The 27,899-nt window shown below is 36.1% G+C and overlaps 1 protein-coding gene across 1 annotated transcript; it reads left to right on the forward strand.

Moving 5' to 3' along the window:
* The first annotated feature begins 532 nt into the window (after nucleotides 1–532).
* On the forward strand, nucleotides 533–26,698 carry grinaa (glutamate receptor, ionotropic, N-methyl D-aspartate-associated protein 1a (glutamate binding)). Its single transcript, XM_081376754.1, has 7 exons — nucleotides 533–739; nucleotides 17,378–17,763; nucleotides 20,017–20,135; nucleotides 20,221–20,421; nucleotides 21,584–21,712; nucleotides 22,751–22,894; nucleotides 25,124–26,698. Exons 2-7 carry the CDS (start codon nucleotides 17,400–17,402, stop codon nucleotides 25,271–25,273), a joined length of 1,107 nt encoding a protein of 368 aa, XP_081232880.1. The 5' UTR covers nucleotides 533–739; nucleotides 17,378–17,399; the 3' UTR covers nucleotides 25,274–26,698.
* Nucleotides 26,699–27,899: the final 1,201 nt, after the last annotated feature.

The following is a 27,899-nucleotide window of genomic DNA, read 5'->3' on the forward strand; positions in this document are numbered from 1 at the left end:
ACCGGTTTGACTCCAATGCCACCAAACAAATGTTTATTGTATGTGTATATATATGTGTGTGTGTTATATTATTTTGTGAGAATTATTAGTGTTTTACTATTACTACTATTTTTATTAGATTATTAGTGTTTGAGAACCACTACTTTAGAGGATTTTTTTATTTATTTTTTAACTAAAATATTTTTTGAATTAAATTAATATATTTCATACTATTTTAAATAATAACATACAGGTCATCAATTCTCCCTTTTTACATACAGCATTTTGCCTGTTTTGTTAGATCATTTGAATAATGCAAAACGTGCTAGTTATTTACTATCTGCACGAGAGGAAATTGTTTAACACTAAACTAGTTGGTTTGAATAATATTTAGTTTTAAGCCCATTTCTCGCTCTCATCGTCACACTTTCGGTCACCGAGAACCCCTGAACGCTGGAAAAATGAATTTTCTGTCTCTAAATATCTGTCCTATCTTTTAAACGTTATGGTCGAGTCTTTCTTGTAGATATTTGTAGAACATTCCAACAATTACGCAATGGGAAAGTCTCATGTGAAGAGTGCGAGGATGTTTCTCAGGTGTCACGTGACTTCTTGGTCAGGTGGGCGTGGCTAACGGATTCAGAGCAGACGAGCATTACCGCAACCAGCGTCAACACCAACCAACAAACACGGACTCTATTTCTGCTGTTATTTAAAAATACAAACGTTGTATTTTACTGAGCGTCTTCTAATCTGAAGGGTAAGTCTGTCTAGTTTTCTGTCAGCGCGTTTTATTTGCTAATTTCTAGCCGAATATCGTTGAATAACGCAGGTGGATGGAAATGGCGCTAATGTTGTCATGTTGTTTGGCGGTGCGCAAAATCAAGGTTTATGTTTCACGCGAATACATGTTTGCTCTGTCATTTTTGTCGTCTTAGAGAGATATCCTTTTATGCTGTCATTTTGTTATGTTTGACATTAGATATGTTACAACAAATGTGGTTGGTTCATAACATAGTGACGATATATGCAGCGGGCCGCCCGTTATATCAGAAAGATTAAGACAGATTTATTGTTAGGTTAGCCTAGCCTAATCCTGCTTTTAACGAGCTAATGACATGGCTTACTTAAGTAAGATTTTATTTTAGATTTTTGAATGGATATGAAAGGTAGGGATCCTCCTGACATGATACATATATTGCTGAATAGAGGAAAGTGTGGTGTTTAAATGTTTACATCAGTGTCCCAAATGGCTCATTAAAATGATTTATTTAAACCTCCAGGGTTTATGTGTAAAATCTTAAATAATTGGAGCCACTTCCGATCTTTTTATGTTTAAAAAACCTTTGATCGTATAATAATAGTAACTTAATAACGTTACAGTTTGAATGGGCTGATGCTGATCACATAATCTGTGTGGCAAGCCGTTTTAACATGTATTCCTATCCTAACCAGTCTGGTTTCAGTTACTGTTACTTATTTCCTAATTAATAGTGTGTAATCCAATAGTGGATTATTGTAATACACTTTTCGGTTTAACTACTAGGCCTAACTGTTCATTAAATACTAGTACTCCTTCTTTAGACACTAGCACTTGTTAAGTGTGATAAGACATGTTTCTAGTAACAGTTGGAATGGATGCTGGTGAATATATAGTGTCCAGTAAGCCTGCTAAAAAAACGAATTCGAATTTTATACTAAAATATTACTAATATTCTAATTTAAAAGGCATAATTTCATTTACGGGGAAAAGCTTTTGGTTTGTCTCCTGAGGCCACAAGATTCTGCATTAAAGGAATAGTTCACTTTAAAATGAAAATTCTGTCATCATATACTCACCCTCATGTTGTTTCAAACCTGTATGAATTTCTTTCTTCTGCTGAACAGAAAGGAAGATATTTAGAAGAATGTCAGTAACCAGGCAGTTTCTGGGTCCCATTGACTTCCATAGTATATTTTTTTCTTATTATGAAAGTCAATGGGACCCAGAAACTGTCTGGCTACTGACATTCTTCTAAATATCTTCCTTTGTGTTCAGTAGAAGAAAGAAATTCTTCTACTGAATATTTAAATGCTCTGCATTAAAGTCCCCCTGTAGTCAATCATTTTATCCCTTAAAACTCATCTTTGATCACAAAAATGACATATTTAAATGTTTTTTCCTTCATACATACAACCGGCACATCCGGGAACTTAACTGTAAATTTCGTTACCGCCCCTTTTTAGGGGAAAACAAACCAGACTTCCCATAGACTTCAATACAAAATAGCGGCACAAAACAACGTCCGTACACAGCCGGCAGACGTGTATAACTGCAGAAATCACTTAGATAAAATATGTCGAGTAATTATATGTCCACCCTGCCTTCCATAGAGCGTGAACAATACATTTATTAACTTAATTTGGGCAACTTAAAAACATGTCCCTACCAGCGTCAAATTGGTCAAACAACCCCACCCAGTGGCCAGAAGTGTCTTACCCGGACATTTACTCTTACCTCGAGTCACCAGCTAGCCTGTGAAGGATTTTACTTCGGTTTTAAGAAGTAAACATCTTTAAATGTACAATATTATGTCTTTTTATTTAGAGAAGCTACTGAGTGCACTTTTCTGTCCAGCCATATAACTAGCCTGATTTAGCTTTCGATAGCATCATCCGTAATTCATGATATTTCCAATAACAGCAAGATATTGATGATGATGACAGGCAGAGATGGGCATAAATACATGGAAATGTATTTAAAATAAAATAAAAATACAAAATACTGTGTGGAAAAATGTAATTAAATACAAATACATAATAGGGGTAGCCTACTGTGTGAAAAAAAAAATGTTTAAATACAAATTACATGTTTGTAAGGGTTAGTACACGTCCTCAATCAGTTACTGTGTATGGCGCTCGCTGGATTGTTTTCCCCTAAAAGTGGGCGTGAACCTTTTCAGAGACGTTCTATGGCTACGCCGGTTGTATGTATACCTTAAAATAGTTTGAATGTAACTTGACACCCTTGCTTCATTGTTTGAAATGCTTTGAACAACAACAACAAAAAAGGTATATAGCCTAGTTCATTATAGCATTTGTGACGTAGAGAACAGAACAACTGCGATTTCAAAGCGTGTTTTAGGGTGTATTCACACCAGGAAAGTCCGATAGTTCACTTGCTTTGGTCCGGACCAAATAGAATGTTGATTTTTTTTGTTTGGTACGGTTCGCTTTCACACTGCTCTTTTTGCAAGTGAACCAAAATGTGTAAACAAAACCACACGTGTGCTAAGGTCGTCCATTCATTGGACAGGAATTCTCAAGCAGGGAAAAGCAGGAAGTGCACAAACAGGCTCAGCATGGAGATATTTCGTAATGTAATTTGTTATTTTACTGATTTGGTGTTATTCTCTACAAACGCAATATGAAGAAACTATATGGTATAGATAAAAGCCCGGCCGCACTGACAATTGATTGCTTGGGTCGTTACATGCGCTTCGTGAGGCACACTAGCGCACACACACACACAAGGTCTCTCGCTCCCTCTCTCTGCCGTGCGCGCGCTCTAGCTCGCTCGCTTTAGACACCATTATGCCAAAATGTCCGTTTTGTTAAGTATCCTCATAAGAGCAGTCAAATAAAAAGGCGCAGTTTTCTGCAATTGGGTCGGTTCATGTTCACACCGTAAACGAACCGGAGTTCGTTTGGAACCGTACCGAGACCACCTCTTCAGCTGGGTCTCGGTTCGATTGTTTGGTCCGCACCCGAGTTCGATTGCTGTATTCACACCTGCCCAAAAGGTCCGCACCAAGGGGGGAAACGAACTAGAGATCGATTCAATCGAACCAAACGAGGCAGGTGTGAATACACCCTTAGAGACTGTCTTTGGTTCACTGCAGTTTTAAGGAGAAAATATTCAGCAATGGTGTCGACTTATGAATTTACACATGGTTAAAAATACCACATAGACATATAAACAACAATAAAAACATGATTTTCATCACAGGGGTTCTTTGGATAATTTTTTAATATTATCACATCTGCTGCGCCACTGATAAATCTGCCTGACGCACACATCAAATTTAATTTTTTTTATTTTAAATTTGATTAAGATTTTAAATTAGATTTTACATTTGACAGCCCTACTGTCCGATAAATAAATACTAGAAAAACTGGAATAGATATTAACTATTGGTTATATACTATTACCTACTGAATAGTAACTAGTAAAACTGTTCTAGGCACCAGAAGTAATTAGAATACATAGTATTATACACTATTGAAATTAGTACTAGTACTGTATCTAATAAATAAATACATACTAGTATCTATTTAATAGTGAAGTAATTTTAGTGAATTTGAGAGAAAAAAAATAAGTATTTAAAAAAAAAGTTACGAAATAGTTGTATAAATGCGTAAACGGCTTGCCATACACAGTCTGTAATGGTTTCTTTTTGTCAAGTGAAAGAACATGTGCAGTGTTGGTCAAATTCATGTTAGAAAACATCCAAACAAAACAAACTGCTCACATGTCTAACGTGCAGGACTTTGATAACCACCGCCGCTTTCTATCAGCATGACGTTGCATTTTGTTGCCATTCCCCTCATCATGTGATTTGGCTCGTGACGCTGGAGCCCAGTGAGATTTGCCAATGAAATCTTCAATTGTATGTTTTATTTTTACATTTTATTTGTGCAATCTCAGTTCTCACTATTTGCCAAGTCACCACCACCTTCTCCCCTCCCTGGATAACATTCAGGCCTACTCATCATCCCGGTTTTGCCCGTCTCAGCATATTTCACAGCTCAATACCCATGTCCGTTTCCCCAGCCCTGCTTGACATTGGTGTTGTGCATTGCTTTTCAGTAAGGGGCTGTAAAACTTAAAACACAGTTTTTCAAACAACGGGTGTTGGCGATCTGTCCTACGCAAACCACTCTTCTGTTGTCTGGTAGTTTTGGCTGTTTTCTGTTGGCCTGGGGCTTTTCAGTGGAGATGACTAAATGCTGGAGTATGGCATTTATCAGATGGAGATGGACAATTACAAATGTCTGCTCAGCCACTCTTTAGTCTTATCTGGTTTAGCTCAGTTCCTGTGCATTGGTTAGCTGTGTTTTGTTGGCCATTATATGCTCATGGATGCATGCAATTGCTCGGTCATACCCTGTAGCCAATGCAAACGTAGGGATGCACCGATATTTACATTTTGGCTGATACCGATAACCGATAATTCTTTATATTTGAAAGCCGATAACCGATATATCGGCCGATAAATATAAATCCAAATAATTTTAGAGAGCCTAATTACAAAAACAAGTCTCCCCATGTCCCAAGCACACAAATATAATGATGTTCTCATTATACAATTATGTATCCGATATGACAGATTTTGCACATGTTGCACTTTACAACATTTTCCTTTTCAAAGTGATTCTAATCATTTCAAGCACTTCATCATGTTGAACAGTGTGCATCTGAAGTGTCTCAGCTGAAGGATATTATCCACTTCTTATCGGCTTTAATATATCGGCAAAAATTTCTTATCAGGCCGATAACGATAACATTAAAAATGAACATATATCGGCCGATACCGATATGGTGGCCGATATATCGCGCATAAAAAAAAAAAACCATAATGTACCCTTTCACAGACTTTGAGTTTTAATACTAATATTTGTGTTATATTGCTTTGGAATTACATTTCAGAAAAGTATTTAAAGCTGCTTCAAGGGTGTTTATTATGACAAGCCATTTTAACTTTTATTCATTTCCAGGATATTAATTCTTGATATCAACAATTCAATTGTTACTAGTTAAAATGATAGTTATTGATATCAGGAATTAGATTTCTACTATAACAACGGCAATTTTTGATATCAGAAATTTTCACTAGTTAAAATGCTAATTCTTGATATCAACAATTTAATTTCAACTAGTAAAAACTATAATTCTTGATGTCTGTAATTGTATTTAGTGAAATGTAACCATAGGCTGCCTTTCAAAATCCATTGTTTATATCAAGAATTTATTTCTTACTTGTTTTTGATATCAAGAATTCAATTGTCACTAGTTGAAATGTCTATTCTTGATATCAACAATTGAATTGGTACTAGTAACAGTGTTCATTTTTGATATCAATAATTCAATTTAATTCAATGCTAATTGCTGATATCTGTGATTGTTACTAGTAAGAAAGCCATTTTAGATATCTGAAATAATATTGATATCAGAAATACATGTTCAGATATCAAAAAGTAAAATTTTTACTTTGTAGCAATTCAATTGTTGATATCAAGAATAGACATTTCAACTAGTAACAATGTAATTATTGATATGAAAAGTTATATTTCTACTAGTAAGAAATCAATTCTTGATATCAACAGTTGATTTTGAATGGCAGCCTATGGTGACATTTCACTAAAATACAATTACAGAAATCAATTATTAAATTCTTGATATCAACAATTCATATCCTGGAAATTAATAAAAGTTAAAACGGCTTGCCATAGTTTATGTCATCTTTGACAACTTTCTCTCTTCTGACTGCTGTAATTAATCTTTCAGAACTCTATATTTTTGGATGGTTTTGTAAAATGCTATCTTGGATTTTTTTTCTTGTGCTATTTGAGCAAATGGGAATGCAAAAAAATATATATTTGATGTAGTTTCCATTCCCCATATAGATTTTTACCCTAACTATGATGACTTGGGCTTTGAAATGTGAAAAGAGTCCATTATTAAGATGCAGTTTATGCAACTATGAACTGCATCAGTGTATTTTGGGTAGTGTTAATGTTGTCGTTTAATCTGTGCCTGTCAGTGTAGTGTAAAAACACATGTATATGTGAGCAAGGGGATGATGATGACATTTAACTTTAAACGTCTTCATCCACATGGATGTAAAATGCTGAGGTGGTGCCGAAAGTTTTTTTTTTTCTTTTCACATTTGGAAAAAGCTTTGGAGAAATATAAGGTGATCTCATTTGATCCAGTTTAATGGATTATTCTGTTGTGTGGCGCAGCGCTGCGGCTCTGCGATGACTTTGACATAGTTCCATAGATTACAGAATGGACAAAATATCCATGGAAATAATTGAGACACATTTGCTCTGGAACTTTGTGAGGCTTTCAGGGAAATCAGAAAATGTCATTTGACCAATTTCAGCCGATTTAAAACTTTCAGTTTAGACATTCTCTTCTGCTCATTAAGGCTGCATTTATTTGATCAAATATACAATAAAAACAGTAATATTGAGAAATATTTTTGCAATTTAAAATAAACTGTTTTCTATGTGAATATACAGTAAAGTGTAATTTATTCCTGTGATCAAAGCTGAATGTTCAGCATCATTACTCCAGTCTTCAGTGTCACATGATCCTTCAGAAATCACTCTAATATGATGATAAATGTCAAGAAACATTTATGATTATTAGCAATGTTGTGTAACAGCTTCATATTTTTCTAGAAGCCATGATTTTTTTTCCAGTCTTTTCTGTCACTTTTGATCAATTTAAATCATCCTTGCTTAATACAATTATTCTTTTAAAATAGCCAAACTTTTGAACGTATTTTAAGAGCCATATTTTATTATTAGTTATTAGTATAGGCTTTGGAATAAGCAAAAACACTGTCTATATACATTTTATGCTTAACTTATATGTTTATGAATAATATGTTGCTTTTATCTGTCATTGTTTCTCAAAATAGCCAAGTTTTACAAGAAAAAAAAAAAAGAAAGTAAATTCTGTATCAGTACTCAATTCAAGTGTGTAGAAATGAAAGCGTAAATATCAACATTATAAAATTAAGTAAAATTACTCAACTTTTCTGATACTGGTGTTCCCATCATGCACTGGGCCTTGAATAATTAATTAGGTTGATTTTTCACTGTTTTCCAGCTGTTTTTACACTGTTTTATCATTGATTTTGTTGTTAGAATTAATAACTTGCCATTTTGTGACATTTGGAGTTCATTTTCTACTCAAAATGACACATTCACACACAAAAACGATCCATCAAATGTTACCGTCAGTGTGTATTGTCTACCAATATTGAGGTCTCTGTGGTCACATGATGTGTAATTTCTGATATGGTTTCTCACTAGAGGTCGACCGATTAATCGGTCGGCCGATTGATCGGCCGATTTTTTGCATTTTTTAACATAATCGGCATCGGCCAATATCCAGTATATCAAGCCGATTATTAGGCGGGCGCATCTGTGGGCAGCCTAGTGTTGTTGTTGTGGAACACGCGTTCGACGCATGCTGCGCCTATTCTCCAGCAGAGTGAGCAGACCTCATCCAGTGCCTAAGGAAGGAGCTAAGTTCCTTGGAGAAAACTCCTTTATATTTAATTAAAACGTTTTGATATGTTACTGCCAGCTACGAGAAGAAATATGAACAGGCGACATGACGTCCGGACCGAATATCAGTGCGGATTTCTGTGCTTCATTTCGGTGCTACTGTTATGCCTGTGCTTCTCTTGGATGCTCTGAAAACGGACGTTAGAAACATGACGCTAGTCAGCAGCTAACTTTCATACCGTTAGCTTGTAGCTGGATTAAACACGGTTAAAATGCTGGCCAAACAGTGTAATGTGTGACTGTATTTCACTGTAGACTAGGGGTGGAACGGTACATGTATTCGTATTGAACTGAAACGGTACGGGCGTCACGGTTCAGTGTATAAATTAACACGGAGAATACATGGTATAAAAATAAATAAAACTCGCGTGCAAAATGAATTCATGTAATGCGGAACGTACTGTTAGATACGCGGGTTCTTTGGGGACACCTAATCTGTAGCTCCGCTTTAGCTCTGAAGCAGACTGCGATGTAAAGATGGCAATGCTGGAATATGGTGTGTGTGAGAGAGGGAGAGGAAGAGGGAGAGAGGGGCGCGATCGAAAAGTCGCGCGTGCGTGTGTGTGTGTGTGTGTGTGTGTGTGTGTGTGTGTGTGTGTGTGTGTGTGTGTGTGTGTGTGTGTGTGTGTGTGTGTGTGTGTGTGTGTGTGTGTGTGTGTGTGTGTGTGTGTGTGTGTGTGTGTGTGTGTGTGTGTGTGTGTGTGTGTGTGTGTGTGTGTGTGTGTGTGTGTGTGTGTGTGTGTGTGTGACGCGGATGCGATCAAACAGTGGAAACATAAAAACATACTCAGTAATTTTGTGTATAGCCTAGCCTACAAGACATCATTCAAACTGCAAAGTGTTTAAATTACTGTTAATTACAATTTTAAGGAAACATTTTTTATTAATCTGAAATGTAGCAAATTAATTCATTCAGGTACAATTACCAAACATATCTCAAGGTCTTTTTGTCTTTTGTACAAGTGCAGATTGGTCAAGTGTTCAATAAATGTTTTTGTTGAGAAATCTTGTCTATCTTAAGTAATTATTTGTGTTACATTTTATCTTTCAAATAGAGGTTAAAAACAAGCACATAATCGGCCAAATAAATCGGCTGCATTAATCGGCCATCGGCCGACCCGGATTTCAAAAGATCGGTATCGGCATCGGCCTGAAAAAAACCATATCGGTCGACCTCTATTTCTCACACAACATCTATTGTTTTAATTACTTAGATGTTTCTGCATATACTTTAAAAATGTGGTTTAATTCAATGTTTTATTGTAATGAATTGCAAAGGAATCTTCAACTAAATAGCCTAGGCTATATATCACTCAACCTTTTACTAGACGAGTTAAAATTGCTTCTTTGTCACTTTCACTTAACTTAGTTAAGTAGAGTTTACTTAATTCCATATGTGAAATTTACTTAAAAAATATGCGTGCAAAAACTGGCCAAAGAAAAATTAAGTAAATTTTACTTGTTTTTTTCAGTGCATAGTTTAACCCAGCTTGAAGAATGAAGTTAAATAAGCGAACACATCTGGTCTGTAATGTTGTTCACTGATGCAGACTGTTTGGTGTTCAGCTCACTGAAGCATTAGCGTATGTAATTCCCTCTGTAAACGTAGCCGAGTAAAGTGTGTTTCTTTATCCACCGCATCTCTCATAAGAGGATTTATCTCTTTTTCTAACCCTTCTTAAACCAAGCTATATCAGAATCTGTTTGCTTTTGCTGATTTGTCCTAAAAACAGATTTGTTTTTTAGAAATTATATTTCTAAAAAATTAAACACATATATCGGCCAATATATCGGCTTTCAAATATAATTAATTATCGGTTATCGGTATCGGCCAAAATGTTCATATCGGTGCATCCCTAAATAAAATTAAATGCTAAAATGTAATTTTTATAGCTGTCTTTATATAAAATTATAGACTTTTTATAATAGTCAAGATACATGTTTAATTTTATTTGCATTAATGGCACATTTGAGGTCACCATCTGATTGTGAATGCACCAAGACTTAGATGACATCGCCTTTAAATCACAGTCAGCTGACAAACATGCGTGTCACAAGTTGAAAATTCCCCTTTAAATTAGACTTTATTCATCCACATTTTGGATCCTTCATTTTAAATGTATTGACTTTGACAGCAAATGTTTTGACTTTTGATTTTTAAAGGAACACTCCACCGTGTTTTGAAATAGGGCTTATTCACCTTTCTTTCCTACATTTAGATAAGTGGGCAAATGCATTTTTGTCTCAGTGCATGCACTGTTTTAGTTTGACAGGGTCGGCGCTAGCTTAGCTTAGCATAATGAATGGAATCCTTTGTTGCCAGCTAGCATGTCCTGAGTAAAAGTGATATAAAAAATATTAAAATAATTACTTCTTGTGGCCTGCGTATTCACAACAAGTACAAATAGTGATGCAGATTAACACTAGGCGATTTCCTGTGCAGATATTGACTTGGGACTAGGGCTGCACGATATTGGAAAAAAAATTACATTGCGATATTTTTTTCCCAACGATATATATCGCAATATTGCGAGCCATCAATCCAGGCTAAAGTCAATAATTACCATGCCATGTTATTAATAATTTCACTAATAAGCAGGCTTCATTACAAGTAACAAAAAGGCCACTTAATATTTTATTCCAGAAACATATTTCTCTCAGAATTCGGTGAACGTTCTATACAGGACCTAACGTTCTTCGGGTTCTAGGACCTGAAAAATTATGTTTTCTGTGCTGATTCAGTGACGTGTTCATGTAAACGGCACCTAGACCCAGCAAAAGTAATGATTAATAATATGAAAAATATTACAATGAGACATTTTAATTGTTTATTAATAAACAAGTGTTTTCTGTAAAGATGAAGTTGACAATATACTGACTCGCGATCTTCGCAGCAGTGATCGGGAGAAATGCACTTTTCATACAGATTAAATATAGCTATATTTTTTTTAATGGTTCTGTTTAAAAGTAGAGATTTCTGGAGATAATAGATATATTTTTTTCTTTTTTTTAGGTGTGTGAGGCGACTAGGCTACCTTTTACGCTGAGTTTCGGTTCATGGATCATAGCTTAATCTCGGGTTCAGGCGCTGGCTGCTATATTTAATTATTATTAATCATTATTAAATCCAGGAAATTGGATAATGAAATACTGATTAAAATTAAGATACAATTAATACAAAACGAAATTCGTTTTAAAGAAAGGCTTTGTGCTTTCGGTTTGAGGTCTCTGTGAAAGTTTTAAAGCAGTCTTTTAGTGCCGCTTTCATAACGGTCGCGTCCGTAATATCACGTAACATTGTTTTTTCCTCATAAATGCGAACACGAAAAATAAACGAATGTTTAAAAAAGACAACCATCCACAATTTCATAACACTCCAGCAAAGTAGCCTACCTCTTTTTGGTCAACATCCTCCTTTTTGTAGACGAAATAGGCTAGTCCCAAATAGCTGATTTTGACTTTTTTTTGCAGCGGATCCTCTTTGCCGCGCATTTTTGAATGTTGGCTGTGAACGCGGTGAGCTGCGGCACAGCGAACCAATCACTGTGCAGGCATGCAGAACGCGTATGTCACTCCAGCAAAAAGCCATACAACAAACTCGTGTTTACTGTGTGCTACCGTTCTCTTATGGGTACTACTAACGTTACCCTTCACATCGCATGTTCTGGCGATGTGACTATCGCTCATTCGCACATCGCGATGTCGATTTTAAAACAGAATATCGTTCAGCCCTACTTGGGACTATATTAGGGGGAAGCACAGGCGAAGCACTGCTACTTGGGTGTGATATCTCTGCGCCCAAGTAGCAGTGCTTCGCCTGTGCTTCCCCCTAATATAGTCCCAAGTCAATATCTGCTTAGGAAATCGCCTAGTGTTAATCTGCATCACTAGTTGTACTTGTTGTGAATACGCAGGCCACAAGAAGTAATTAGGTGTTTTTTTTTTTTTTTTTTATATCACTTTTACTCAGGACATGCTAGCTGGCAACAAAGGATTCCATTTATTATGCTAAGCTAAGCTAGCACCGACCCTGTCAAGCTAAAACAATGCATGCACTGAGACAAAAATGCATTTGCCCACCTATCTAAATGTAGGAAAGACGATGAATAAGCCCTATTTCAAAACACGGTGGAGTGTTCCTTTAATGAGTGGTCGAGCCATTTTATGCTTTGTTTACGTACTAAACCTGAACTCAAAAGACATATTGTTATTCTCTCCATAGCTAATCTGATGATGCCTCAAATGAATCATTCTCTCTGCTTTTAAGTCATTTGATTCCTCCGCATTGAGCAGACAATATTTTTAATTTCCAGTAGGCCAGTCATAAATATGAACATCTGGAAAGCCCTAAAATAAATATGCTGGAATCAGATAATATGCTGCATGTCAGATAAAGCATCTCTGAAACCTGACTGATTCTTGAGGATTGCGGTGAGCTAATAGCTAATGTTTGAGAGCTAAATTGAATTGCATGTGTTATAATGATCAGGACTTTTGTCACGGTCTTTGTTAAAGAAAACGATGTGGAATTGCTTTATTTAATCCGTGTGTGTGAAGTGAGACGGTGGAAAGCTGCTGAGTATAACCTCAGATGCTGAGCTGAGATCAGGTCACATGGGATTTGGTAAATGGGACGGTGTTGCATAACTGCTGTTATTCAGTGACTCCTTAAAGGGGAATTAAGATTATTAATTAGTTAGTTTTTTACTATTCTACATATGATATGATGTAGAGTAGCGAAAGGCCGAAACAAGTTCGAGTAAACCACCGAATTTGAGGAAAATATGTAAAATTGTTTGGCAAAAAAGGCAAACTATACAGGTTTATTTCACTATGCAAAATAAAAAATGCAAATGGATTGAAAAACAAAACAGGAGAAAGCCGACATTGATACTTAGTTAGTTGTTATTCATATTTTTTTATGACAGCCTGGAGAAAAATTTTTGCACAATTTGAGAGTCATTGCCTTTTTGTGTTTTTATACAGTTGATTCATCGACATTTGTAAACATTACAGTATTATATTAGAAATGTTTTTTTTATCAGATAATATTAGATATTAAATTGGTCATGCTGATTTCCCCATTTTTATATTATATGACAGTTTAAAAAAAATTATTCACTTGTAACATTTAAAATAGTTTTTTTGTGTTTTTTTTATTATTATTTACATCTACGATTTAATGATAAAATTCTGTTGTATAATTTGGTAACACTTCACATTTGTTAACATTAGTTAACAATATATATACATATAATAATGTATTTTAACTAACTATCAGCAATATATTTGTTACAGTATTTATTCATCTATTTTTTAAAATTAGTTAATATAATCACAGTGCATTATCTAATTAACAAATACAACTTTTGATTTTTAGTAGTGCATTAGTAAATGTGGACAATAACTAAGAATAATACATGCTTTAGAAGTATTGTTCATTCTTAGGCCATGCTAACTAAAGAACAAATGTTGTTACTTATCATTTTATCTTTTCGAAATCAACTTTTTGTTCCATTATTACTTTGTTCCGTCTTGCTTTTTAAACACACGAACACGTTGTTGTGAACGACCTCTTAAGAGGCATGTCATGCATATTGACAGGTTAAATCTTCCTTTTATAGATGGCTTTAAATGAAAGGATTTCCCCAACAACACATGCATTGATAAACACGCATGCATGAACGTCGACACGAGTGTCCATAGCAACACCTTCTCTCATCCGCACGGCCGGGGTCACCAAGAAGCCGTTTTCTGCAGTCACACAGTCTGTCCACTTTCACAGCGAGAAACTGACACCCACAAAGCCCTGAGTCTCTTGTGCAGCAGCTTGGATGATGTGTAGTGTTGTTTAATGTTTATTCTCAGTGTTCAGTCGTAATTCCCACAGAATCATGTCCCTTTTGCGCTGAAACGCTCCATTATCCATGAGTCTTTGAGGAAACAGAGCTGGATTGTTCACTGGCGGATGGTCCAGTTAGAGTTGTTTTGATCAGATCATCACATGCACAGATTATTTTACCTGCAGTGCAAGCAAGCAATTTTAAACTTTTTTTTTTCTCTCAGCTCATTGTCAGTTTGACCATTTTTATTCATTTTTAGTGTGTATAACCCCTGCACAGACTACTTTAAAATGTAAAGTAGATCCGTTTTAAAATTTGGTGGTAGTTTAATTACTATTTTGAAATAGCTTTTATTTTTATTTAAGTTCATTTTTAGTAATTCTGTTGTGATTTTGTCTCTTTTTTTGGTTGCCATATTAGGTTTCATTTAATTTAATTAATTTATAAATTGTTTTAGTTTTTATTAGAGATGCGCTGATGTATCGGACCCTTTTTAGTCAATTTGAAACCATGCTATGGCTGATATGCCGAAGGTTTTAAATTGAACGGCCGATACGTTGGTGCATAATAAATAAAAAATAATAAAAACTAAAACTGAAATAAATTAAACTTAAATGTAATAATAATAATAATAATAAAATGACAATAGCAAAATTAAACTAAAATTAACATATTTTTGATTAATTAACTGCGTGAAGACACTGAGTTGTATAATGTCTGTGTTGCATAATCCAATGTTTTTCTCAGGGTATAATAATTGAATGCTTGCTAAAATAAACTGAAACCTGTACAAAATTCATCAGGGCTCAACATTACAGACTGCCTGGGGCTAGCAACTCAATTTGGTGCTTGCTGTGTAAGCAGTTTTGTGAACGCTAGATTGCCAGAAAGCTGCGTCTCAGACAGCGCACAAACTTAATTGAGCTCTTTTTTGCTTCTTCTTGCACTTCGACAGACACATTCACACAAAATTACATCAAAAAGCCCATCTTGGCGAGTATCCTAGTAAACACAGTCGGTTATGGCTAAAAGTGAACGTAAACACACGTGTGTATCAGTATACAGGGGTGCAAACAGCGCGCTTTTCGGCGCCTCCCGCTTTTTTCACGTCAGTTTGGGTGACTTGTGTGAATCGTGCAGATCCGAAGAGTTTTTTTTTGGGGGGGGGGGGGGATGGTATGGGGGGTCTGGTTATAGTTTAACCAACAGTAATTCTGGATTGCGTCCACCAACAAGTAATTAGGAAATAAGCGAATCAGAACACTGCGCGCCAAACCAGCAGTAATTTAAGTAGCCTATATGTGCGCAAGCGTGAACCACTAGTGTTTCTGTCTCACTCTGGATCTGCCACTGCATCACATTTCTCTCTGCGTGGCGTGCCCGTATTTATGTCGGCTCTCATGTTAACTGGTTAGAGCTTGTTAGAGCACAATGCCTGTGTGACACACACACTTCTCGAGTGCCGAAACCGCGTGCTAGAAATAGAACCGCAACCGACGCCTATTTTTCACGCGACACGCAAGAGTGTTGGAAGTTTTCAGACAAAATAGAAGGCGCGAATACATATTAATAAATTACATTTTGATGCTTGAAAGTCTCTCGGTTTTGACAAATGCATATAATTGTACTTTAAAAAATAGGCCTAATTATCAATTTTCAAATATTGCCCCTGTCAATAGGCCAACAGAACGAAATATTCTGTAGCCTATAGTATTTTGCCGTCAATACTGCCGACGTTGTCTATGCTGTATCAGGCTATATATATTATGTTGAACATCCAAATATAGATGGTCTGTCGGCGCACAGAGCCACGCAGTCGCAGACAGCACGTGAAGTTCGTGAACACCGAATTCCCTTTTCTTTCTTATCTATTTGTGTTTGAACAGACATGTGCACGAAAAAATAAGCCAGTGTCCGTCTCAACGAGTTTCCCCGTAAACGCAATCAAAATAAAATGGATGCGTGTCATTACCGGTATTAGATACGTGCATTCGTCTTAAAGGGACAGCACCCAATATACCTGCAGCTGTTTGTGTCACCAAAGTTAATCAAACAACAAAAGAGAAAGAGAAAAATCACGTTTTGTCAAACGATAAACTGTATTAATACTTAATACAGTTAATTTACCTGAAAAACATAAAGCACTGCTTTATTTCTTGTGTATTTGTGTTTCATTGTATTTATATTTGTATTTTGTTTATTAGTTTCTATGCAGATGCTAGGCCTACCCTACACAATTACCCCAATCATCCTAGAATTATTAATTCTTTACAAAAAGAGCTATTCAAATCATCAGGTGAAATTGTTTTCAGGAAAGCAAGAAGAAGAAGTGCAAGATAGTTTTTCTAAATTTCATATGTGCCTATAGGGGTGGGTTGGGGATGGTGGCAATGTAGTATCTGGATATTTGCCGCGGGACGAGGGCTGCGATTACCTCTCTCTTTTTTGACCATACATGTGTTTGCACCCCTGAGTATATTGGATCCGTGCAGCTCTTAAAGTGACAGCAGCGTAATCCTGCTGCGCTGCTGTCTGTGTTTTAATGTTAAACAACAACAACAACTTTTGTAACTTTAACAAGGATTTAATTCATACAGCTGTTTTATCTTACATTTGATTACTTTATTCAATTTCTGTAAACTTAAAACTACTATTTGACCTGAAAAACACTGTTTCTTTGTTCTGTTGTATTTATGATGGCCTTTTGAATGTTAAATGAATCCAATCCATGTTCAATGAAGATGATTTGATGATCGCTGAAACTCCAACTAGCCAGTATACCTTAATACATGCGTTTTTGAACTTTGCTCATTTAAAACATGATCAAAACGGTAATCTATTTTAATGACAAAAGTTATATTGGTATCAGTATCGGAAACGGCCAATAGTTGTTTGTTAAAATCAGTAAAAAAAAAAAAAAAAAATCCTATCGGTGCATCCCTAGTTTTTATTTATTTACAGTAGTTTTAGTGCTTCAACTTCGGTTTATTGCCAAGGCAACATTTCTCAATTTTGTTTAGTTTAAGATTTTCAAATAATATTTATATTTTTTTTTCAGCTTCATTTCAATTAAACAAAATGTTTTAAATAGTTTTAGTTTTACATAGTAGTTCAAAAAGTGAATTCAAAATATTAATAAAACAAAAAATTTTTTTCATTGCTTTCCTTTTCTGTACATTTTAACCTTTTTGTTTTTCTGTCAATATCAGGATTCCAGTGAGGGAAGGAGACATGTCTCAGGAAAAGCCAAACTACCCTGTTATGGGGGAGAACAACCCCCTTCACAACAGTGTCTACGGGCCGCCCAAAGTTGATGCCTTTGGAATGCCTCCGCCCAACTACAGCCAGGCTGCAGGGGCCCCTCCGTATGTGGCCCCGGGGCCCTACGCCCAGCCCGCTTACGGACAGCCCGGTTACGGCCAGCCCGGTTACGGCCAGCCCGGTTACGACCAGCCCGGTTACGTCCAACCCACGGCACCAGGGTTCGTTCCGGCACCGTACCCAGGCCCACAGATGCCATACCCACAGCAGCCCTACGCTCCGGGGCCGTACCAGCAGGGGCCCGCCCAGCCTGCCTTTGGTGTAGATCCGAATGGTAAGTACAATCGGGCTCTTTTTCCCTCAGTCATTTATGAGTTCGTCTCAGAGCGCCAGACGAAACGCTATAAACGCTGTCATGTTCTCTTGGGTTCGGATGCTGGTGTTTCTGGGAACAAAATCATTCTGATGACAGACTTTGACTCTGGCGTTTCAGAACCGCCAAACCAGCATTTAAGATGCTGTGATGCAGTTGGTCCACTGGTTAGTCCAGTTAGCCAATCACAGCCTCCATTGAGGCAAAGTCACATGAGTTTTTTTTGTTGTATATTGAGGGATTTATGCAGAAGTACCATTAGGAACTTTACTTTTTTACTCTGGAAATTTCCACTTTGGAATTGCCATAAAATAATGTAGACAGTTTGAGTCATTTTGTTTCCGAATGACCGATAAGCCTGTGTATCCATCCACCTATTTTTATGCAAATTTTGTGATTTGCATAAATCACTTGATGCACACAAAAAAAACATCAGCATCCGCACGCCAGAGAATATGACAGCATTTATTGTGTTTCGTCTGACGCTCTGAGACGCAACTCATTTATGATGGAGGGGAAAAAAAGCCAGATTGCAGAAACTTTTATTTTTATTACAGATATTTTGCACCAATTTCCCAGGAAGTGATTATTTTATAAGTTCATAAGTTCAGTTCTAGTGTTACTCTCTTAATAGCAGTAAGTTCACAGGTTTTCAGGTTAAATAAGTGTGTTTAGTTAATGTGCTTGGTCCTCTTGAGGGTTATTCAAGGTAAAATGCTTTCAACGAAGAGGTCACTAGCTCTATGAGTGCCATAAATACAATATATAATTTGTTCTTTCCTTACCTCATCTCCAGTCCCTGCTGTAACTATTAGGACGTCGTTACAACTGTATTATTAAGAGGCCTTTCTGGTGCTGTTGAAATGTGCTTTCCCTTGCCAAAGCTATAAAACTGTTTAAAGGTGACATATTATGCCCCTTTTCACAAGATGTAATATAAATCTATGGTGTCCCAAGAATGTGTCTGTGAAATTTCAGCTCAAAATACCAGATCATTTATTATGGCTTGTCAAATGTGCCTCTTTTTGGGTGTGAGCAAAAACGTCCCGTTTTTTGTGTGTGTCCCTTTAAATGCAAATGAGCTCTTGCTCCGCCTCCGTTCAGAAGAGGGCGGAGCCTTTACACGAGCTTCAGAAACTCCCGGAATAACAAATCAGGCCAATCTCACTCATCCAGAATCCCAGAATAACCAGTAGCGAGTGCAGCCTTACGGAGAGACTCAGGAAGAGCTTCTGAATGTTAGTGGAGACATTTCTGTAGTTGTTGTGGAGTTACACTGATCATCTCTTCATCATGTTTAACTTCTCCACAAGTGTCCACAGTTCCTGAGGTCTTTATAAGACAGCGGTGACATGTTTTGGTAAAATCGTCTGTACTCAATGACAGAACAGTTTCAGGCTCTGCTGGATCTTTATCATTGCGTTAGAACTGGTCTCTGGTGTCGCTCGCGAAACAAAATGTCGGCTGGTGTGTGTAAACGTGCAGATTAAGGGCCGGTAATATTATAATAAGATCCTCTTCATACGTCAGAACGGGAGCGAAATCTAATCGGCTTATTTTTTGACATGTTTGCAGAGAAAGGCTCACCAGAACTTTTCACTTTTCACGTTTTCTGGGTTGGTAGAAGCACCGGGGACCCGATTATAGCACTTAAACACGGGAAAGACAGATTTTCATGATATGTCCCCTTTAAATTGGTCCTGTTCTTCAGTGCAAAAGCTGGTGGCATTAAAAGCTTTGAGGGCTCGAACATGCATTAGATTTCACCCATCATCACATTACAGTTCATACAAGGTGCTTAAAGTGCTAGAATTTGGCTGGAAAACCCATGAAAACAGCCATATTTATGAAAAGGCACTTGAAAAGTGCTTGAATTATTGAAATATATAGATATAGAGCCATTTTGCATGGTTTTTAGCGTAATATTGCTCATAAATATCCAAGTATATGTAGCTATTATCCTTCAGGTCTATCATATATTCATGTATAAATCAGTTTGAATAAGGAAAGTGATATCTTTGTCATAGTATTCTTTCAATACCATTTTGTTTTATTAGTTATATTCATTGATTTATTTATCTTTTTTTATAATTTGAAAGATAAGTATATTGTTTATAGTCCTTGAAAACCAAAAAAGTAGTCCTTAAAGTCCTGTAATTTAATTTTACAGTGTCTGTATGAACCCTGTCACATTAATTATTTGTGTTTCGACAGCTTCTATTGAGAGCCCTGGATACCATGGTGGAGACGGACCCCCCTCTTACTATGGCAATGATGACTTTTCAAACTCTGGCTGGGAAGATAAGAGTATCCGACGGGCCTTCATCAGAAAGGTAAACAGTAAGGGGCAGAATCACTGTGTATATATAGATATTGACTGTCAGTACAGTGTGTTGAAGTAAAGCCGTCTCTCCTCAGGTGTTCATGGTCCTGACTGTGCAGCTGCTGGTCACCTTCTCTTTCGTTGCCGTTTTCACTTTTTCAGATGACGTCAAATTGTTTGTACGGAGAAATCGGTGGACGTACTACGTGTCCTACGCCATCTTCTTCGTGTCACTGATCCTCCTCAGCTGCTGTGGGGAGTTTCGCCGCAAACACCCATGGAACCTGGTGGCACTGGTACAGATGCACATATTTACACTACTATTCAGTGTTTTATATGTAATATATATGCAATATTGTTTATTATATATGTGTTATATAATTAGTTTATTATATATATTATATAATCTGTTTATTAATATATATATATATATATATATATATATATATATATATATATATATATATATATATATATATATATATATATATATTAATTTGATATATAATTAAAAAATATATATATAGAGAGAGAGATTATTCAGGGTTCTGCGAGTCCTTAAAAATTCTTAAAAAGTCTTAAATTTGGTTTGATCAAATTTAAGGCCATAAAAAGTCTTAAATTGTATGACAAAAGTCTGCATTATTTTAAGAGATCTTAAGTTTGGGGACAGAAAAACAGTGTCGCCATGATTCAGATATGTGATTGTGTTATATTAGTTATTATATGTGTAATAAATTAGCTATACATAACTTTAAAAGTCTATGATTTAATTTAATAAATGTCCAAACACTGGATCGCAGTTCGGCAATCAGTGATTATGTTATGGTTTTTATATTATAATATGTTGTAGATGGTTGTAAGAGAGCATATTTATGTCTCTCATTTTGTTTAATGAGCAGCTGGAAGTAGTAAAGCATATACATTTCATAATAAGAGTCCTGTTGTATTTTGGGCTTGTTTATGATTAAATATCCCTCATTATGCATATTTTTTTATTTTTCCCTGGCTATTATTGGTGTTTTGGTTACACAATAAACGATATCTGGCATTTAAATTGACGTAAACTCTTGCATCTTCGCCCCATCACAGAAAAGAAAGGCTAAGAACAGTAATTAAATCACATTCGATATGTAGATTTTATTAGTATTGGCACAATAATCTTTTTATTGCCATTCTTCAAAAACACATATAGTAACCGCAAAATCCAATATGGATGGACCTCTATGGATGGACCTCTTTGTCTTGGTTATGTATTTTTAGAAATGTACATATACAAATCACAGTTAGCTAAAAAAATGCATTAAACAATTCAATAATCTATGCAAAAAATGCATTTAAACAATGTAATAATTTAAGGCAGAAACAATGAGCTCATTGAAGTAATGTGTGTATTGATGTATGAGAACATTAACCAATTTCTAGTAAATATGTAAATATTCTCTCTGTGTTTCTCAGTCCATCCTGACGCTGAGTCTGTCGTATATGGTTGGAATGATCGCCAGCTTCTACAACACCGATACGGTCATCATGGCTGTGGGCATCACTGCTTTCGTCTGCTTCACCGTCGTGCTTTTCTCACTGCAGGTTCGTTTATTCCCAACAGCTCAGCGCTGTTTAAAGTGGCGGTTTCATCATTTCTTTATCTGCACTATTGCATTTTACACACGTCACCAAAAACATGATGCACTGTATACATTTAATGGATAGTTAGAGCTTACAGTCAAACCAAAATGTATTCCAGACTCCTTCAACATTTCTCACATTATCACAGTTTATTCGCTAATAAACTGTTTGCACAGTTTAGAGAATGGTGATAAAATATGAGCAGAACTCAGTTGATATTTGACTGGTTTTGTCCGTCCTTCTGTTAGACTGTCTCACACATGAATTATGTTGAATATCTGTCAGCTGTTAAATTTAACTACACAATTAGATAATACCAGTTTAGCTCAACCAATCACCAAGCAATGCTTCATTGTGTTCAGTCTGTGTGTATAAAGAGCATTAGCAATTAAAGAAAAAACAAATGATCAGGTCAAAGTGTCCGAATAATATTTGGTCCCAAATTTTTATAAATTTTACTGGTAGTCACTGTATGAAGAATTCATGGGTTTATTATGTCACAGTTTTTCTTTAGAAAGATGATAACGATAAAAAATATAGTTCTAATCAATTGAACTTTCAGAACGATTTCTTCTGTCTGATTGACAGCCGATTAGAATCAATCCTGCTTTAAGAGCTCGAGCATTTAAAATGGCAGACATATATAATGTATAATAATGCAATGGGGGGATATTTGTGGGTCCTGATAATGCCAAATATCTGATGTTACCTGTAAAAAGTGGCATGCATTATTTTATCTAGTGAGTGACAGTGCAAGCATATTCATCTAAAGTAATTCAGTATTTTCAGCTTCAGAATCATGAATATTGTTAATCTGGTGTCTCTATTGTCCTGTGCATTGGGTTTCCAGCACTTGTAATAAAGAAGGTTATTGTCTGCTGGTGTGGATGCTAATGTAGTCATCGTTCTTGGTGTGAACGGGCCTTTAGAGCTCGACTGTTTTTTTGTTTTTCATGCGATAAACCATCACTGATGACCATTATTCTTCCCTTAAAACAGAGCAAATATGACTTCACCTCCTGCTATGGCGTTCTTTTCGTCTGTTTGATTGTCCTGCTCTTCGCCTCTATCCTCTGCATGTTCATCCAAAACAAAATCCTGCACATCGTGTACGCTTCGATCGGGGCGCTGCTGTTCACCTGCGTGAGTACCACTCCCATCTACACCTTGATGTTTTCACAGAAATTAAATTCATCAGACCTTTAAGCAAATCTTCACTTGCACTAATGAAAACTTTTAAAAATGCATTCAAGCTGTCAGTATATTAATATATTCATGTGAAGTTGTACATCTGAGCTTCTCTCTTGGGTTGGATTGAGTTCTCTCTGCACACACACACACACACACACACACACACACACACACACACACACACACACACACACACACACACACACACACACACACACACACACACACACACACACACACACACACACAGACCTGCCTTCATCTCTTCAGCTTTTACTTTTTAGCTACTTCAGAAACCATAATTTACTTTGAACTTTAGAAAAGACGTTTTATTGTGTGAATTCCACACTTCATTAAGTTACACTGCTGTTTTCAACAAGATAATAAAACAGGATTTTCAAGTATCAGAATAGAACACTATAGTGAATAATGATGAGATAACAATGACTAAGAGGTTTGCCTTTATACATAAAGATTAATCCTCTGGTGCAGTTTGGTTATTTTTGACCTAAGATTTATTTTTTTATTTTTTTACTTCATCGGAATTGTACAAAACTTGGCAATGGTTTTGACAATTGCTGTGTAAACACACACACACAAAAAATAATAGACATGATTTGAAAAGGTTAAATGGTCCTGAACAAATAGTCACATTTATATTTTTTGTGGTAAAAATGAGACGAATTGAATCCTCTAGTGGAAGCGTTTGGTACTGCGCCCAAACTAAATCCTTCTGAAAGCTAATTTTTTGAGAAATCAACCTCAAATTTGCATTTGGATTTGATTTTCTCACATTTTTAGAGTAAAATGTGTTTTGAAATATATATAAAAATGTTAAATTTTTTAAACTTTGTTCACTTTTTTCTTGCCTTCAAAAAGAGACCAAACTGAAGTGTGTTGCTCAAAAACATTCAAGATTTATGACGGTCTAATTTGGACATTTCATTTGCAGGTCTATGCTCAAAAAGTGAATAAATGGGTTATATTTAGTACCATAAAGTCCTCTAAAAATACAAAATGTTAAATAAAAAACAGGACAGTAGTAAAATATAGTACAATCATTTCATTGAAATAAAAAAACAAAACAAATTGGTAATTTTTGACCGCCACACAAAGAGCACCAGAGGGTTTAAATAACCGTGTATAAATGTTTTTTTGGGGGTTTTTTTTGTGAGGTACATGTATAATGTTTTACCATCTGTCTTAAACTGGGTCACCAAACTTGGGCGCTTTTGAAGCCTCCAATTTTCCAGTCGGACTGGCTGTGTAGAAGTCTTTCAGCATTTGGAGCTCAAATTGTTGGAACATCAGGCGATTGCAGGAAATGATGACATGCGCTATCATTCAAAAGTTTGGGGTCGTTATGATTTTTAAATCTTTAAGGAATCTCTTCTGCTCATCAAGACTGCATTTATTTATTTATCAAAAATACAATAAAAACTGTAAAAATGTGAAATATTTTTACTATGTAAATCAGCTGTTTTCTATGTGAATATACAGTAAAGTGTAATTTATTCCTGTGATCAAAACTGAATTTTCAGCATCATTACTCCAGTCTTCAGTGTCACATGATCCTTCAGAAATCACTCTAATATGATTCTGATTCACATTTCTGATTATTATCGATGTTGAAAGCAGTTGTGCTGATTCATAGTTTTGAAGCTTTTTTTAATCAGGATTCTTTGACAAATAGAAAGCTCAGAAGAACACCAGGATACTTGAACACGTCACAATATTCCTCATTTAAATAATTAATGTGCAGAATAAAGGGGCGGGGCCTGGTTGAGTTAGTTAGTAGTGTGTTGAACTGGCGGTTATGGTAAGGGGCGGGACATTTCCCAAACACACTCGAAGCGCTCGACCAATCACAACAGACTGATCCAGTCGACCAATCAGAGCACTGTGTGCTTTTCAGAAGGAGGGGCTTCATAGAGACAGGAAGTAAACAGAGCGTTGGGAAGAGAGGAGCCGCAACAATGGAGAACATGAGGAGAATAATCAACATTCAAGCAGGAAAACCTGTTCTAGATTTTGTAAAAGAGCATAATAGATCCTCTTTCAGACATGTTTGACTGTGTTGTGACCTCGCATCTGTTAGAAAAGTTTACCAAATGCAACCAAACGGTGTTGTCAGTCACACAACATGAAAGTGACTCTCAGTGCTTGTTTGTTTCCTCACAGTTCCTGGCTGTGGACACTCAGCTTCTCCTGGGGAACAAGAAGATGTCCATCAGCCCGGAGGAGTACGTCTTCGCAGCTCTTAACCTTTACACGGACATCATCAACATCTTCCTGTACCTCCTGACCATCATCGGGCGCGTGAGGGACTGAGAGAGAAAGGGAAGTGCAGGAATAGTGCATCACCTCACCTCTCCTCATCTATTCCTCTCTCATATTCCCTGTATGTCCAGATTGTCCACATGTACAGGTTGGTCAGGTCAAAAAGCTCCTTTCTGGGGCAATTGCAAAAATCAACCTATAGAAATTCATCTAAGAACCCATTTGAATGTAGTTCCTCTTGCAGTGCTCCTGTTAAAACCCGCTTCTGTGATTCTGGAGATTTATGATATGATTCAACAGTTGCATTTAAAAGGCATGGCAGAAATTTCACCCTTTCGCACGAGTTTGACACAACGAAAGTGCAACGGATGTTTACATGTCCGAGTAATGAACATTAATGTTCTCCACTAGTCAATATAAAGCATGATAGTCAGACAGACACAGATCCTTCTCCTAACATTTACATACGCTGTAAATCGTCAAAGAAAGCTTCAGTTCTTGGCATGAACGTCTGATTGTTTCTAACATCACCGCTTTGCAACTTAACAAAACACTGATATATACAGTCCAAGATGACGAACGGTTGTACAGTTGACCGTATTATCTTCAGCATAACTATGATAAAGTCAAATAAAGCCTGTGTATAGTTTATTTCTCGTTCTTTTGTGAGAAAGGTGAGATGGTGAGGTTGTCTTAATCGTTCCAAAGGTCAGTATTTGAGGCTCGAACACTACACGACTCTCTTCTCTTTCATGCTGACTACTTTATATGTTTTATTTTTCATTTATTAGATGTTTTGTTTTGTCTTTGTGTGAATGAGGGGAAATAGATTCCCTTGTTTTAACTAATGCTATTGGATTATATGATGCTTTTGAAAGCATGTTAACTTACAAAATATGTGCTGGAATTGAAAATACCAGGATGATTCCTGTAATTTATGTTTTTGTGGTTATTTATGAGTTATTTATTGAACTGCAAGAGGGTAATGGATGGAAGGTTCATTTTAAACTGTCCTGGAAATTAAAGAGCGCAAATTTAAAACACAAGCGAGCATATTAAGGATATAGGGATGGATTTCTGTATGTTAAAATTGTATACTGAAGAATATCCACTCCAGATGTGAATGTAAAATGTACGATTAATTAGTTAATTCATAGTAACATTGACTGATATGTCCTGTGATCCAGCCTTGCATGTGGAGCTGCTGAACACTAAACTGGCTGTGAAAGACGTGGGTGAAGAAAATACTGACTTTTTATTTGTTTGTTTGTTTGTTTGTTTGTTTTAATAAAATGTTTGTCTTTATAACTAACTTCTGCATAAGTAAAGCTATAGTGGATTGAGGTGTGTGTGGAGTGTGTTTGGGCTTTGTTAGATCTCTTTTCACTGTACAATTGCATTAAACTGAAGTTAAATTATATTCTCCTGCAGCCTGTTTGTGTTTCATTACAAGAATAAAACGAGAGGAAATCACCACTGAAGTCTTGTTTTCTTGTCACATGACCTGAACTGTTGAGGAAATGGTTCTGAGATCAGTTGTGAGTCAGTATCTTTGAAGAAATTGCTCAGTTCATGAGTCAAAGTGAATAAAAAATTAAAATAAAATACTGCTGTTGTTAATCTTGTGTATGTAAAACTATGCGGTGTTTTTGATTTATTAGCATTTGTTGAATAAACGTCCTATTCTTTCTTAAAGGGTTCGTTCACCCAAAAATGAAAACTCTGTCAGTAATTACTCACCCTCATGTTGTTCCAACCCCGTAAGACTTTCGTTCATCTTCGGAACACAAATTAAGATATTTTTTATGAAATCTGAGAGCTGGATCACTTCTCCATAGGCTAAGACACTATAACTTGCTGGCCCAGAAAAGTTATTAAAGACATCGTTATTATAGTCCAAGTGACTCCAGTGGCTCAATCTTAAGTATATCAAGCGACGAGAATACTTTTTGTGCGCAAAAACAAACAAAAATAACGACTTTATTCCACTTTTCATTTCATTTCCCTCTCTCTGGACCCCTGTGACGTGCAACACAGACGCGCTACGCTTAAACACTACGTGAAAAGACTTGAGGTCCAGAGAGAAGGAAATGAAAAGTGGAATAAAGTCGTTATTTTTGTTTGTTTTTGCGCACAAAAAGTATCCTCGTCGCTTTATAAACTTAAGATTGAGCCACTGGAGTCACTTGGACTATATTAACGATCTCTTTAATAACTTTTCTGGGCCAGCAAGTTATAGTGTCCTATGGAGGAGTGATCCAGCTCTCAGATTTAATCAAAAATATCTTAATTTGTGTTCCGAAGATGAACGAAAGTCTTACGGGGTTGGAACAACATGAGGGTGAGTAATTACTGACAGAACTTTCATTTTTGGGTGAACTAACACTTTAAGTAAATGTAACAACCTTTGTTTTTCATGTAAAAAGGTATTTTGAGTTTTGCTAGTCCTCATTAACGGCTTCGTTTAGACAAATTGTGGATTTATATGATCACATGTGCAGTCTTTGACATTGTATGTAATGATATACACACACAGTTGTCAGAAACAATAGCATGTGTATTCTAAAGGAGGAAAAGCTCTAAACATTCACTTAATTATGTATATGATCAATAAGTAATACAAGATTCACCTCATTATTAAAACCGTTTAATTTAAGTTGAAATGACTTAAACATCC

This window comes from Scardinius erythrophthalmus (genome assembly GCF_964197995.2).
Source record: "Scardinius erythrophthalmus genome assembly, chromosome: 10".
Taxonomy (NCBI): Eukaryota; Metazoa; Chordata; class Actinopteri; order Cypriniformes; family Leuciscidae; genus Scardinius; species Scardinius erythrophthalmus.

Bases quoted from the DNA above. Each gene is read 5' to 3' on its own strand.
- grinaa (XM_081376754.1), top strand. From the start codon at position 17,400: ATGTCTCAGGAAAAGCCAAACTACCCTGTTATGGGGGAGAACAACCCC. The intron at 17,764-20,016 runs GTAAGTACAATC...GTGTTTCGACAG, and splicing joins CTTTGGTGTAGATCCGAATG to CTTCTATTGAGAGCCCTGGA. The intron at 22,895-25,123 runs GTGAGTACCACT...GTTTCCTCACAG, and splicing joins GGGCGCTGCTGTTCACCTGC to TTCCTGGCTGTGGACACTCA.